At 45.0% G+C, this 16,471-nt stretch overlaps 1 protein-coding gene across 1 annotated transcript; it reads right to left on the bottom strand.

Moving 5' to 3' along the window:
* Positions 1-4,180: 4,180 nt before the first annotated feature.
* On the bottom strand, positions 4,181-12,060 carry wasf3b (WASP family member 3b). The gene is made up of 8 exons (XM_071913769.2): positions 11,928-12,060; positions 9,841-9,975; positions 9,268-9,421; positions 8,031-8,148; positions 7,203-7,384; positions 6,761-7,027; positions 5,578-5,891; positions 4,181-5,145 (listed from the first exon to the last, which is right to left on the bottom strand). The coding sequence occupies exons 1-8, from the start codon at positions 12,058-12,060 to the stop codon at positions 4,988-4,990; spliced, it is 1,461 nt and encodes a 486-aa protein (XP_071769870.1). The 3' UTR covers positions 4,181-4,987.
* Positions 12,061-16,471: the final 4,411 nt, after the last annotated feature.

Genomic DNA, 16,471 nt, shown 5'->3' with positions numbered 1-16,471 from the left:
TATCGTTAACAGCACTGGAGCTTTGGTTGACATGTGCTTTTTTTCCCTTCAAATTGGGAGAGATTATTATTATTATTAGATTGCGCCCCTGTGCGTGCGAGTGTGCGTGCGTAAATGCGCACGGCAGATCAACCAACTGTGTGTGCGATGTGTCGCATGGAGACGAGAGGAGAGATGGGAGAGCGGCCGGTTAAAGATGCAGGCATTTCCACAGTGGAGCCCGTCTGAGGCTGGAGCAGCATCCCGTCTCTCTGCTGCTGCACTCTGAACGTGCGTCGAAAGCTAAACAACCACGGAGAGCTATAAATAGCCCCGGCGCTCTGTGATCCGCGCCCCGCGTCCTCCACAGACGCCAAGAAAGAAATCAAGCCGCTTCTCCTCCGCCCCCCCCCCCCCCCCCCCCCCTTTCTCTCTCTCTCTCTCTCTCTCTCTCTCTTTCTCTCTCTCTCTCTCTCTCTCTCTCTCTCTCTCTCTCTCTCTCTCTCTCTCTCTCTCTCCATGTCACTGTATGGAAAGCTTCTCCCCACCCTGGATGGTGCGCGAATGTGATTTAGTTCAGCTTGCATCTGGGAGGCGACTGTTGCCTCTCAAAAGTCCCTGGAGACCCCCACTATTAACCAGCCCAATGGAACATAGGCCTCTCTGGTTATGTAACTACTGTATATTTCACCTCCTTCACTTCTTGAAACGAAATTGCTTTTTTCACTTTTTGAATGTCCGGAGATTATAACTTTAATTCTGTTCGTTTGAGAAAACCCTTATGTAAAAGAACGATAGTAATCCTATGATACATTTTAGAAGGATACTATACAAATATCACAGTAAAAGGTATTAGTCCCTGTAATAATATTATAGACATGCCATAAAATGACGTTAATTAGCCTACGATAAGATCATTACAAAAACTCAATATTAGGTACCACAGACACACAATAAGCTCCTATAGAAAAATTCTAGGAATGTCTTATTTTCTTGTCAGGGAATCTACAAAAATATGAATGGATCTGAATGTAATTCCGTCTAGAGTGGCCCATAAATTCCTAAACATCCTTCCACTATCATGTGATCTGCATGCTAGATTTCAATGTAATTTGCATGCAACAAGCACAGATCCTCCTTTTTCCTCCCGAGTTTACATGCGGTGCAGTATGGCAGGTCACATAGGCTGCTGCAGGCCTGATGTGTCATGGCATCATGATGTTAACATGCCTCTAATACTTACTTTATTTAGATATACACTGTACCTCACATGTATTACATTAAAAGAGCTACAATCATCAGCGGATGCGAAACCAGTCACAAGAATTCCCTCCCATTTCCAGAAATATGAAATTTGTAATATTATTTTACTGTACAGTGCAAATAGGTTTTGTTCTTCCAGCTGTGCTTTGATAAAACTCTGGACCACTTGCTTTGTTCATCTGACTAAAACATAATTTGATGGAAGCCCAAGACACAACACCTACCAGCTGCTCTGATTTCCTCAAGCCCAAAACACGCAGGATTTCCTCATTCATACAGATCATGTCAGCAATAACTAGCCTATCAGCGGTAGTTATTTTATAGATGTGAAGCAATACTCAGACAGCAATAACATCCATGTCCCAACATGACTTCTTCCTGCATAGTGAAGTACTATAATGACTGCTCCAGTAAGGATGCGAGGTACTGTGATGGTTCAGTAATATAAGTAGGAGATAGGTTAATCACTTCTGGGCTGAAGAAGTGGATGAGATAGATTTTGACTGCCACAAACTGCTCATTTGTCACAGTGACGCCACTGCCTCATTTTTCTGCAAAGGGTTTTCACGACCCAAAATCGGGCTTTGATCATTTCTGATACCTGAATGAAATTGTGAAAACTTGTCACTAGTTTTCTGTTGCCTCTGCCTTTGTGAGCATATGAACTGTCGTGGGTGTCGTAACCTAAAGTGTCTGTGCGAGTATGTGAATAGGGACTGTGTTTTGTGCATACGGTACGAGTTGCATGGCCTCTGGGTGTGTGCATGTGTGTGTCCGTGTGTGTTTGTGATCCAGCAGCTCAGCAGACCGTATCTGTCTCCTTGGTTGGGGGGTGTGGGGGGGTGGGGGGTCTGAGGAATAACTTCCTGTTGACCCCTGACCTTAGAGGATAATGCTGCCAGTCTTCCTGTCGATTCTGAGAGAAGTGGCCTCGTTACGTGTTTGTCCTACGGCATGTAGAGCTTTGAAGAGAGGCAGGACTAGGACACGGACTCTCCACGGAGAATTCCAGCACTTCAAGCCAAAGTGAATGGGACTGTTTGAATGAACTGGGATCCTATAGTCCTGTTGTGTGTCCTCTGTCTCCTCTATATCACTGAGATGCTATTCTACTTTAAATCAATCTAGTCTGGTCAAGGCAGGCGTCCGCTAAGTGACCTCTGAATGATTCTATGAGCTAAATTGGCCGCGTCCAAATGCAAAGATAATGCTTCTTCTTTCCTTCCTTGCTGCCTCCCTTCCCCCGAAAGTACCAAGTGATCTGAGGGAACGTGGTCGATCACAGCATTTGAGGACTTCCCACCAAATGCTAAATTTACATCTTTCTGGTCTCGGACCACGTGTGAAAAGGGGGGATGTGTAAGGAAAGCAGAAGAATGGCATTTCTGAGCATTGGAACGTAGCCTGTGTATGTTAACTTGTGCACAGTGTCAGACTGAACCCTGTAGTTATTTGATGAGCACCAACAGGTCAGGCTGGCACATCACAAACCATCACAAACTCTTATTCCTTTACCTTTGGAGAAAAGTCTATTTTGTTATATTCATTGAGAAGTTCTATTTTTTTCCACTTTAGTCTGGCCTGAATTCTTTCAGATTCTGATGTTGTATTATATGGCGCTGTAAAGCCTTTTCTGAATGTAGTAATAATATAAAAGAAATTGTCTAATTGATATCCCCTCCTCTTGACTAATTCGATTCTGTAAATATGGCATGCTTATGAGGAGGGACTTTATACCACCGTGCATGGTGCTATAAGCCAGTCAAACTAGGGGGCGAGACGGGGTGCACCGATTTTGAATGACATTTCTCCACCTGGTCTGTCATTGTAGAGTTTGTTCCGCTGAGTTTCACTTTCCTCGCTTCGATATGCACCAGTTTGCAAAGGCTGGTTTAATGTGATGACTGCGCTGATTTGGCTACACAGACTGGGGGATGTTTGAGAGATCAGGAGTACACGGCCTGTTCTGATTGGTGAATGTTTCCCTCCCATGCAGCCTACAGTATTGTCAACCTGGCATCTGTAAAGATCTGAGATGAGACTTTCATGGTTGAGCAGGTGTAAACAAGGGCTTTGTATCCAAGAATAGTAAAAGGCTGCGGCGTTGGATGTAATACTTCTCTGTATGGACTCACCTGTTACTCTGTGTTGAATGATTTTGCAGTGTAACAGTACACAAACGTATGGCCATTGTGTACAGTGCAACAGGGGGGTACGTCTGTGTGTTTTTGACGAATTGTGTAGCCAATGATGGGCTTTTAGTTCAGGGGGCGGGGGTGTCATTCTGAGGGTTACCAATGTAGAGCTAAATATCAAACACTCAAGGGCCTGAGAATGTGTGGGGGGGGGGGGGACAGGAGGTGGGGACGCTACAGTAACAGCATCTTGTGTAGACGTATGCGTAGTTTTCAATGTGAAATGCACTTTATTTTTTGGACGAAAATGGCACAACAAATTAAGTATCTGCAAAATGAAACGTATAAACGATAATCAACATGCACTAACTAACTGAGATATTGTAAAACAGTGTGTGAACGTGGTGTATATTTTTCCAAGGTGTTAGTTGTACTTTTTATTGCTTTGGTTAGTTCACTCAATTGAGAGATCTTGTTAATTTTGTATTAAAAGAATGTGCTGTGCATAAAAACAACTCCTGCCTTGATTAATTTGTTCATCCTCACCCTGGCTCAGTGCCCCCTTTTGCGCTCCTCTGTTTCCCTGGCAACTCCCTTCTTAGCTGTACTGTTACCATGGAAACTGAAATCTTAGAGCCAGGTATGTGTCGTCTCTATGACGACAGTGGAACAGTAAAGAGACACAGCAGCCCAACCATGATCCTTCATTCGTCATCTTTTTTATTTTTCTCTGGGTCAAAGGTTACAGAGCTCACACTAGCATATACATGCTCCCCCCCCCCCCCCACCCCCCCATCCCACTCAATACAGTCTCCCCTAAGCATCAGTGAGTAACCGCAGACGCAGATGGCTCAAGCAATTACCATATCTATCATCAATAAGACTCTTTTCATCTCGCCGCTGCCTTTCATCCGTATTCGCATCAGAACTCATCTCATTTCAAACGCTCTCCCCATTCGCTCCCCCAGTGGCTTGAACCCGTTACATTACTGACCGCAGCTACCGCCGAGCACGTCTTCTTCACTTCCAGTTACTGTAGTCTACACGTTAAAAACCTGTCTATACATAAACAAGTATATCAGTAAAAACATTAAAAAAGACAAGTACATCGGTTAGCTCAAGAGGGAAATTTCTATGTTTTTTCTAACACTCTTAAGCCTTAACTATACATGAGATAAGCACCTTCACAGGGCGTCTATAGTGTTATAACAGGTAGACAGAAACATCCACTGGGGTGTATTCACAATGCTTTGAAAAGTAAGTGTCAAACTGAATGTTAGGGTTTCAGAAAGTGGTCAGCATCACAGTATAAGAATCTAACAAGGTATATTACTAGTCTCTTTACAATGTTTGTGCATCTTGAATACACCCCTACACTTCCAGTTTTGGACCATTCAGCTTATATTTTATCGACCTACAGCATGTGATTGTATGTAGGCTTTGTTTTGTGTGTGTTCTTAGCAACATGTGTAACAACCTGTGAATGTGGTACAGTGGGCATTCATTCAAGTGAGAGTGTGATCGACTGATTGATTGTGCGTGTGTGTATCTTAAGTGATTATCCTGTTTGTAAGGTGTGTGTGTGTCTGTGTGTGTATCCCGAGTGTGTGTTAATCGGACCAATCGTTCTCCTCCAACTCGGAGTCGTCCTCGGAGTCGGAGTATTCCACAGCGATGCGTCGGGACAGGATGGTGGCTACATCGTTTCCAACCGGCTCCCGCTTGGCCTGCTGCTCCTGCTGCTCCTGCACCTTCTTCAGCTGGATGCCTACAGGAAAAAATGTAAAGCATTGTTTTTGACATTCACACACTGGCTCCCAAAGTGGGGTCTAGGGACCAAGAGAGCCACACTAAAATGAGGAGTAGTTTAATTTTAGTGTCGTTTCCTTGATTGGATTGGATTGGGACAATCAGAAAATGTGTAACAGTGACTATTTGGATCATAGGTGTCTCTCTTCGCCGTTATTTCCCCAACTGTGGTATAGACAGTTATGCAATACGGTGCTAAATCAGTCAACTCATAACAATGAAAATCCTTTCAGATGTACGTGCACACACACACTCACACATACACTATTTTAAAGGATCACAATCAAAATAAGCCTGTCATAAGGCTTGTGTCATTCTTTACTTTTTCTGTTTGCAATGATTTGGACTGTCATGATACACACACACACACACACACACTCACACCCCTTACCCATGCGTATAGCAGCCAGCAGATCACTGCGGGCATCGTTGACCGCTGGGGCCTCAGTGGGTGCAGAGGACATCTTGGCGACGGTGAAGTGGGAGGCACCAGTTGGAAGAGGAGGAGGTGGTGGACCGGGAGGAGGTGGGGCCGCCAGGGCTCCAGATACAGGTGGTGGAGGCGGGGCATAACCTCCAATGCCAATCATTGCACCAGGTGGAGAAAGAGGGCCTCCAGGAGGCGTGGCAAAGGCAGTTTGGGCTGAAGGGATGAGCGGGGCGGGGGGAGGCGGAGGAGGACCAGTGTTGGCGTAGCCATCCATACTGCAAGAGAGACAACATGAGAGACATTTAGCATTATCAAGTGAAGAATGAAATTAATAAACAGATTAATACATAGTAAGCTAATTAACAAATCAATTAATTATCATAGTCTTGCTATCACAAGTATAGTAACCAGGGTTTGAGTGTATACTGAACCACTAGGTGGCAACATTTACACAAAGTTCAAGAATGAATTCAGGCTGAGCTTGTTGAGTCGCTCACTGTTGAAACCACAGTATAGAAAAGTAGACAATTTACATTAGATAACCTAACAATAGGATACTGTTCATCATCATCAAAATCATGACAAACCTGCTCTAGTCTGTTAACCAGAGATGTTGATTTAAAGACCGTGTCCTTCTGAAGTGCTTCTGTGGATTAGCTCAACTTCTGTCACCTGGATTAGCTAAGTAACCTGAGTTGTCCTGGAGTTTATTCTTTGTGCCTAGATTTGCTCTTTATTATTTTTTAGTGTTGTAATCATTCAGTCAATCTGCTAAGGGCACTATGGCCCTGACTCTTGCACTCTTGCTTATTCTACTGTTGCACTCATTTTAAGTTGCTCTGGATAAGTATCAGCCTAATGCCTAAAATGTAAATCTAAATAAGATAAAGTAAGATCATAGATGATAGATAAGTTGAAATGTTAATGATCCCCAAGGGGAAATTGAGTCATTGCTGCAGCAAATGGAAATAGGACACAGCAAAGAAAAATAGAATAGAAAAAATGGGGTTTATAAACATACACCAGCAACAATGTCAACACTAAACATATTGAGTACAAATGTATGGGTGATGGTATGAAAAAAGTATGGATTACAGCATTAAGAGGATGTGCAAAATGTGTGTCTGTGCACGTGTGTGTTTACCTGTAGTCCACAGGTGGGAGAGACATGGAGCCGCCATTCATGGTCTCAGAGGGCGGAGGAGGGGGCGGGATTTGGTGGTGAGAACGGCCCAGTGTCCCGCCCTGATAGGCCATGGCCCTGCCCCTGTAGTCATGGTCACCTCCCAGAGTGGCGTGCCCTGCAGCCATCTGGGCGGCCAGGACGCTGGGCGGCGGGCCGGAGTAGGTGTGGGCGTGGCCAGCATGGTTCATGGCGTTGGGGTAGTGGTGATGATCAGGACCGTGACCCCTGATAGCAGGAGGGAGGAAAGGTGGAATGGAATTAAATTAAAATGTAGGAATAATACTGGACATTTCTTCACAGGTACTAACGTGTGAGTTTGTTATCAGAATTAAATTATATTCACATATAATGAAGAAAATGAAGTAGCATATAATGCAGAACAGTGTGTTTGTTGACCAACCTGTTCTCCGGTGACATTGAGCCTTCAGAGGAAGCACCTCGGTCTCGATGTATGGTGTGTCGGTGGTCCGGCCTCAGCTCCTTATCCAGAGCCATCATGTTCCACTCCTGCCGACGGTTCCTCGCCTTCCGGACCTTCTTCACCTCCCTCTGTAGCGTCCCGTCGACACAACGCTTCTGCTCCTGAGAGAGAAACAGAGACAGAACATTTAGGCGGTTCTATTTGGTTTAGCTCTAACTGCAAACAATAGTGACATTAAAGTGATAATCCAGAAGATTATTGTTTTTCTTGGTTTTGGCAACACCTTTGTGATAAGTGGTCATTGTTTGGCGACACTCAGTGTAGACTGCGGCTTCTTATATTTCCTCTACCTTCGTATATTTATTCCAAACAAGCCACTGTTGTTGCTTCCATAAACATAGTACGCATCACTTCCTGTGCGGCAGAACATTTTTCCCGGGAAAGAGGGACCCCTCATAGGTGTTTAGAACAGCAAACGTAAAAGCTTTCATGAACTCGGTATAGGTTGAATCACTATTGTATGTTATCACAGAGAGTAGCAAAATGGCGTTTATTTATATGAAAAGTTTGCGCATTATTACTTTAAGGGTTGTTTGTGGTCCATCATAATGTGTGTTCTTCTATGGACCATCTCACTGAGAATTAAATGAGTTACACTGAGAAGTGTGTTAGGTGTGGCATGTACGGTATTGAAGGATTTTAGACACCAGCCTGAAAGCACTTTTTGGCTACTAACTCCATTATGCCTCAGGGCTAGAGAGGATAACCAAGGCATGTTCAATGAGATCCTCATGGACAGAATTGTACCTTCTGCTTCCTCTTCTCTTTCCTCTTGTCCTCTGTGTCCTGCAGCATCTTTTCCTTCCACAGGTCAAAGAAATAGGAGGGGTCGGTGTAGAACTTGAGCCCTTCCTTGTGGTCATCCCTACAGAGACGGATGGAAAGCAGGTTACACAGGTCAACATACGACTTTCTACAGGAAACCATACAAAATACAGGCAATGTATTGGCACTGTTAAGGCAGAATAAGAGGATAAAGAGTGGTAGCTTATTTGACATAGTGCATCAGTGTGGAAAGACAAAGCTGGGGATAAAACATGTGAAGCTATGAATATTGCAGCAGTGGAGGAGGGAGATGGAAGAACAAGGATAAAATTATGAAAAAGTCAGTAGGGATCCTGCTGTTTTATCATTGAGACAGCATAAATGGAAATGTCAGGATGAAAAAGGAGAGAGACGGGGAGATGGAGCGAAAGACTGGAGAGGGAGAGAGACAGAGACAGAGAAGTGTGCGAAATGTGGTTTGTAGCTCAGTGAATTGAGCATGGCACCAACACTGTCAGGGTTAGTGGTTAGATTCCCACTGGGCCAGCCATGCTAAATATGTACACGCTCATGGTCCTGGAAGGCACACTGGATAAAAGCGTCCACCAAATGGCAAATGACATGTTAAAGCCAGTCTCTTACATTTGCCTTTTTTTTTTTACTTTGTCACTTTCTCTCATTCACTTTGCACTCAAGAGTCTCATGCCTGCATGAATGAAAACTCTGTAAACGAGTCCAGACTTCCCGCCGAACATCTGGGGGATGTAAAAAAATTTAGGCTATTGCTATTATTTAGACTATTATTATTACAGTCTTTTATTCAACATAGGTATCAAACAAAGTACCTTTTTGGTGCTGGAATCAAATTCAAGGTACTATTAGTATTAGTATTGGTACCGGTGCCTAAAATCTTCAAACCATACCCAGCCCTACTGGCACCCCCTACGCAGTCCCCCTGCAACGCTACAGAAAACCTTCTGCAGTGATTGCCTAGCTCTATTACCAGAGGGTATCATGTTTTCATTGTAAAATAAATTTAATACGTGTTCGGAGACCGCACATGAGGAAGAATGCAAGAGAAGCCCTTGTTTGAGAAGAGACTCAGGACTTCCATATACAGTAGACTCTCATATTGTGCCACAATGATACCGAAATGACATCATGGAGGTGTGTGAGAGTGTTTCTGTGAGTGTGTACAGTATGTATCGATGACCCCAACCTGTAAGGTGAGAGGATGTTGAGCGGCGGAGGCTTGTCACTCAGGTTGTACATCTCCTTGACAGGGTTGGGCACGCTTCTCTTGGACACCACCTGCTGGTCTTGAGTGGTAGAGCTCTTGAAGGCTTTCCTCATGTTGATGTCCTGCAGGGAAACTGGGGGAGAGAAGAAGAGAGAAGCAGAGAGAGCAATTGATTGATCGGTCTATAGGAAGGAAGGAAGGAAAGAATTAAGAAAGAAAATAAAAAGAAATAAAGTAGATAGAAGATCGAGACATTTATTTGGTGTCATTATGGTGGTAGAAAAACATATAACCCACAAAATCATTACATATGAAGGTGAGTTTTCAAGTCTTCAGTACTCTGTAGTCTTAGCCCTCTATCTCCATCTACATATTAAGGTGCTGCCTTGTGTTGCAATGTCAAAAGATCTGGGAGTTCTCACCTATTTTCAAAGTTTAAGGCTGAAAAACTGTAATTGTCCAAGCATTTTGATTCAAAAGCAAAAGGGCACAAAACATGAGACTGATATAAACACACAACCTTTCCCCTCTGACCCCTAACCTCCGACCCACCTTCCTCTACGGTGGAGTCCAGCTGCGTGACCTTGACGGCCAGCCGGTCAATGCGGTCCTGGAGAGAGTTGGCACGCAGGTAGAACGTGTTGGCTTCATTAAACAGCTCACCAAATATGTCCTCTGCATGTTTACCTGGAGAGGAAGGGGAGGATCGCAGCAGAGGAAGGTGGCAGAGGAAGGCAGCACAGAAACAGAGGGAGTTGGAGAAAAAGAAACGGGTGATCAGAAGGAGACTGTAACCATTATCTGGAGCCAAGTAAATCACCACAGAGACTGAAGTGCAATCAATAAAATGGTAATGCGACACATGGCGAAATTAGAGTCTTAGAGTCTCTGCAGGAAATGGCGTCTCATACAACTCGTACACTTACATACACTTAGTAACTGAAACTGATCACATTCCTCATTAATAAGTGAATCTGTGCTGACTACAGATTACCTGTATCACATGATATGATTGTATGTATGTGTATGAATGTATCTATCCTACAACAGAAAGCAAACCTTGAAAAAGGCTATATGGCTCATGACCAGAAAGTTGCCAGTTCAAAGCCCCAGACTGTCTGGAGAAATTCAGGCAGGGAAAGTGAATGTGTAACGCTCTCCCTTCCCTCAACAACTACTGTTGATGAGCAAGGCACATAACCCCATTACTCGGATGGAGATATTTGGCGGCCATAGAAGACGGTGGTTGCACTGGGCAGCTCAAGCATGAATGTGTCTAACTGTAAGAACGCAAAGCCGGGCAATGCTGAAAAAGAGAGAATGTGCTCAGAAAATCCCTTCCCTGGATCAATACTGCTCTAATAACATTGTTTAAGAATAGAGCACTGTGTGTCAAAAGGTGGTACGGCAAACACATAAGAGCACACGCTAAGGGCTATTTCTGTCCCTCCTGCTGACAGGATGACTGCAGGAAAAATATTTAGAGGAAGGAAGAAGCACCGGTCCAGCATGCTGAGCTCCATCAACTCTGACCTCTCTTGAGGGCTCTGACGGTCCTCCTCCATCCACACACACACACACACACACACACACACACAGCCGCACATACAGTAGATGTGCCCCCCCAGGCCTCTTTGACCATTTATATTTAACCCACCCAGCTGCTGGTGAATGGCCCACTCCCAGCGCAGGAACTCAACACAATGAGAGAGACAGAGAGAGAGACAGAAAGAGAGAGAGAGAGAGAATGTGTACAACTGGGCCAAAAAGAGAGAGGGGAAAATGACAGCATTGAGTGTGCTGCTGATATGTTATAGAATGGAGACTCAGCACAATAAGTGTGAGAGGGAGAGACATAGAGATAGATGGAGAGAGACAGAAAGAGACAGAAAGAGAACGAGAGAGAGAGAGAGAGAGGGGGGGGGGGGGGGGTACATTTGGGGACAAATAAGTGAAGGGTAACTTAGGGTGCACTGTTGATGGGTTATGGAACGGGGGCAATGGAATGGAAGATGGACGCCCCCCAGGCTTTAATCACTTTGCCTAATAGACTTACAGGGCAACAGTCAGTATGAAACAGTTGCACACGCAAACACAATTAATGCACACCCATCTACCCACACGCACAAAAACATGCACGCACTCAAATACACACACGCATACGCGCACGCTCACACACACACAGCCTGTCTAGATGAGTTCATTCTCGCAGGACTGTCTAAAAAGGATTACGTTTCTACCCTCCATGTTCTAGTGCAACGCCACTGTAAGCCCGCTGCTAGCCCAGTGACCCCGGGCCCTGTAACCATGACGACGCTCAAATCAATCACAGCTTCGGGATTAATGATGAAAGCATGTGATCTTGTCCTGTTACAAAGAGGCTACACAGAGCATAGGAAGCCGTCATAATGAGGTCCATGGGGTTACAGCCTGAGGATCCTGTCTGAACAGATCAACTATCAATCTGTTCCTAACATTACAGAAAAATTTGAGAGTTTTTAGAAATCTTTAATGCATTTTTCATGTTATTTCATAAGTATGCGATTAGTAAAAGGTGTCGAAGCGAGGAGGCTCTTCATTTCTTGCAAAGACTGCATTCTGTGGGTGTGTTTCTCTCTGTGTGTGTGTGTGTGTCTTACTCAGGCTGCTGAGCTGGCGGATGATGGCAGAGAGCGTGTTGTTCATCACACACTCCAGCTCGCTGCCGATGCCCTCGGGGAGCTCCCCTCGGCAGAGGTGACGGGGCTCGATGTTCCTCTTCACCAGCGGCATGGTGAGACTTCACACCGTCACACACACACACTGCAGGGAAACACAGGGAACACACAGACACTGTTTTAGACATTGGTAACATGAAAAAGACACCACTGGGCTGCAGAGTGGTTACAGCGGTTAGAGAGACTGTCCTCCATGGAGAACTGGGGTTCAAGCTCAGGTGTCAGCAAGCATCCGCCCAAATGAAGTGTCCTTGAGCAAGACACTGAAGCACTACCAGCTGCAGAAACACAAATACCGCACACTAAAGAGGATGACAGGGAACATAAAGACACTGTTGTAGATATTGGTATTATGTCTAAAAGACACAAACTTTTAGACAGCGGCAGGATAGATAGACTCTCCTTCGACTGGAGGACTCAGGTTCTACACACACACACACACACACAGAGTGACATGCACACACAAATGCACACACATATATATTACATACACATAGAAGCTTAGGTGGTCCCATGGCAGTGTCCCATGGCCAGAAGACAGACCCTGGCGAGCAGCAGAGATTAAGGCATTAGGAAAAGAAGATGGAGTCTGCCAGCTAATCCCAGGCCTGCTTGTCACTGGCCCAGCTGGAATCCACACACAAACACAGATTCATAGATATGGTCAGAACAGCACCAAAAAAAAGCATAAAATAATGGGACAAACCCAGTCAAACAGGAATCTCCATCAGAAGTGAATGGGAGCGCTGTCTAAAAACAAATCCTGATATCTAGAGACAAAAACCTGAAAAACCCATCCTGATAGACGCCAACACATTCACCACTTTCTCCAGTGAGCAAACAGGCTTTGACACATTTTACAGCTTGGTTGGGTACACAGACAGAAGCAGACTCATGTGCAACTACAACCCGACATCCTAACACCCTCTCTCTGAATGCACATATGAACACACACACACACATGCACGCACACATACACACACAGCAGCTCTTAACTTGACTCTCTAAAACACTGATTGGTTCTGATCAGATGCTCTGAATGCTCTGTAGCTCAAAGAACTACAGATGGTTACTGGATGAAAGAGAAATCCCAGGGTGCATCAGAGCGGCCATCTTATCAGGGCTTCTTCCTGCTTCCTGTTTTTGTGGTCTCCGCCCGGCTCCTGTTTCCTGGTCCTCCCTGTGTCACATCTCTACTTCCTGTCCAAACACTTGGTCAGAACAATGAAGCTACGCCTCAAGAAGCAACTGGGAGGACATACAGAGACACACACACACACTTTCCCAAACAAAACTTCCACACATTTTTTTAGGCTAGCTAATCAAAGGATGCACTCTTAATTACAATTCCAGTGTTCTTGTAATCCATGTTATCCAATCCATCCATGTTATCCAAGGTACACCTATACCATAATATCACCACCTAAACCTCTGAAAAAGCAAGCCGGAACAGACCCAGCAGCCCTGCAAACCCAGATATAAACCACATATAATAGCTTTATTACAGTATTACAGACACAATCCATATTTAATGGACTATCCAAACCTTGGGTATATTCACACATGTCCATGAGATTGAATTATAGCTAGAAAATGAGCTTTTTATAACCTTCATAACTGAAAATACGTTTTACGGGCTTAAAATACATGTAAATATTGAGCTGTCACTGTCCTTGTACCATTTATATCTTTGATCCAATAAATCGCCATACAAGCAAGGCCATTACTGTGGCATCAGTGTCTCGACAGGGAACTACTGTAATTACAGATTGGGCCTTCAAAGCTGTCCGAGACAGAAAGAGACACGTCTGTTCACCAGGGGCGATCCCCACCAGCAGAGTCCTCATCTGGCCCCAGTTTCTCAGCTAGGTGCCCCCTGCAAACCCCAACAGCCTCACGCCAATAAGGGACAACAAAGGGTAAATTACATCATCATCGGCTGCCACAAAGCACACCGAATACAGGCAATTAGGCCTGGTCTTAAAGCAGTAGCGCTCCTTCGATGTAGCAGACTACGTAAAGCTTTTGAAAACACTGTTCTTGTAGCATAGGAGGTAATGCAAATTAGAAGATTGCATGTTTTTGCTTACAGTCTGGCTGGCATGACAATCACATCAATGAGGCGAAATAATGAGGCGCTAGGGGCAAATGGAGGGAGGAGGGAGGTGCCTTGTCTGTTTGTGAGAAACGGGGGGAAAGTAGAGGCAAAAGGAGGGTGCATGTGAGAGACACAAAGTAGGATAATGGTGTGTGTGTGTGTGTGTGTGTGTGTGTGTGAGAGAGAGAGAGAGAGAGAGAGAGGGAGAGAGAGTGAGAAAGTGAGGGTGTGTGAGTGAGAGAGGGTTGTGTGTGACATTAAGTGGCAGACAAAGTGTGTGTGCATGTGTGTGTGTGTGTGTGTTTGAGGGAGAGAGAGTGTATTGGGTGGGGGAGGGGGAAACAGGGACCTCGGGGAAGCCACTGAAAGGTTCCTGGGACAATAGAGCTCCGTTCACACGGCAACAGCGCGAGTGCTCCCATGCATGCACCCCCCCCCCCCCCCCCCCCCCCCCCATCCTCCCCCTCCCCGACCTTCTTTAAGGCCCCCTGTACTCTTCCCATAAAAGCATAGGGAGAGCACTCCTCCTCCATCCTCCTCCAGGGAGAGAGGAGAGGGGAGGAGAGGGGAGGAGAGAGGGGAAGAGAGACTACAGGGAGAGTAAAGCCTGAGCGTTTCGGTGGCAAATGCTGAAACATAAAAACCCATCTCACTGAATGTGTCGCCCACAACGGCAGAACGGAGCGCATTAGCTCTGCCATGCATATGCTTGCAAACACATATTCTCACTCTCACACTCTCCCCCTCCCCTTTCTCTCTCTCGCTGTTACACCCACGTGTTTGCACTCTCATATTATTACACCCCACATGCAAACACACACACACACAAACACAGCAGGTATCCTCTCAGATGTCCCATTAAGAGCATGTAAACAGTCCCATCAGCAGCAAAGACGTCCTTTGAACCTCAGAGGGGAGACATTCTGGCTGCATTCAGGGGAAAATACACTTCCTCTGTCTCCCCTCAAGACGCCCACGTCCACACACACACACACACACACACACATACGCACGCACACACATACAGATACAAGAGGCTTTTACTACAGATGTAAGAACTCCATTAAGGTCTGAAAGGGGAGACATTATCAATTTATGAGCTGAGTACAGCTTCTTGTGTTGCGGTCTGCCTTGCTCGTCCTGATGTTATGAATAATGCAACGTGGATTACGTCAGGTCACACTGCCCTAAATATGACGTAAAAAATCCTACTGTGACACTGCGCCATGGAGCCTGACCAGGAATGTCTCCTTGATACAGTATTACTGGGGGTCACACATGCTAAAAATGTATGCATTCATGGTACTGTTCTGGATGAAAGCATCAGCCAAACAGCATATTATACTTGGTACAGAGCAAGCCAGGGACATTAAAGCACAACGTTTCCCTTTTCCTAGGTAGTCTTAAAGACATAATAATTGTTCAGTGAATCTGGGGGGATTACACTTATCTAAATACCTGATTTTTTAGAGCAAACCCTACATCAGGTTGCCATAACCCTAATGCTGATATAGGTAATATCTTTGCAATAGATTCAGGGTAAACTGCCTTTATCCACTTTCAATAACGTTGATTTGAATTTCAGACTGCCTACTTTTGAATGAGCTTAAGTTATTACAATTCACTACTTTTCTATTTTATGCTCTAAATTCCTAATTCATCCACTAAGCCACACACCCACTCCCTTTCTCTCTCTCTCTCTCTCTCTCTCTCTCCCATAAGCAGAGAAGCAGAGAAACACACACACAGGCTTGAGCACGCACGTACACACACACACACACACACGCAACACACACACACACACACACACACACACACACACACACACACAGCCGTAAACTAATGGCAACAGCGATCAATCAGTGTTCCGCACCGTCGCTTCCCGTTACTGATGGAGTGACCCACATCTGTTTATCTGTCTCAGTCCCTGTAATTTTATGCCAGTTAAATCTTAAATTTAACCAGGCATTTGCTGTCTGTGCGCGTAACAAATGGATTTACACGCCGGTTTTACAACCAATATCAATTATCCAGTCACAAGCTTAAAAGTTACCCAATGCAGACAACACTATTCAAAGCTTTATCAGGTCTCAGGCTACGGAGAGTCCGTTTATTATCCTCAACTGGGGGTCCACTCCAACTGACCACTGGTAAGCTAGCTAAGGTCCAGTGGTCGACTTCATAGTTTGGATAAATAAGGCTATGGTCAACACAAATGCAAACATTTCACGCTGTTGATCAAGAGTGTTATTCGCTGCTGTAAAAAGTACTGTAAGACCCTCACCAGCTTTTGAAATATTAGAAGAATTCAGCCCGTCCGCATGTCCCGTTAGATACTCCTATTAGCTCTGCCATCCTGTGTCCCCCA

This window comes from Centroberyx gerrardi, chromosome 22 (assembly GCF_048128805.1).
Source record: "Centroberyx gerrardi isolate f3 chromosome 22, fCenGer3.hap1.cur.20231027, whole genome shotgun sequence".
In the NCBI taxonomy this organism is placed as follows: domain Eukaryota; kingdom Metazoa; phylum Chordata; class Actinopteri; order Beryciformes; family Berycidae; genus Centroberyx; species Centroberyx gerrardi.
Note: the sequence above shows the minus strand (reverse complement) of the source record. Positions and strands in the feature narration are given on the sequence as shown.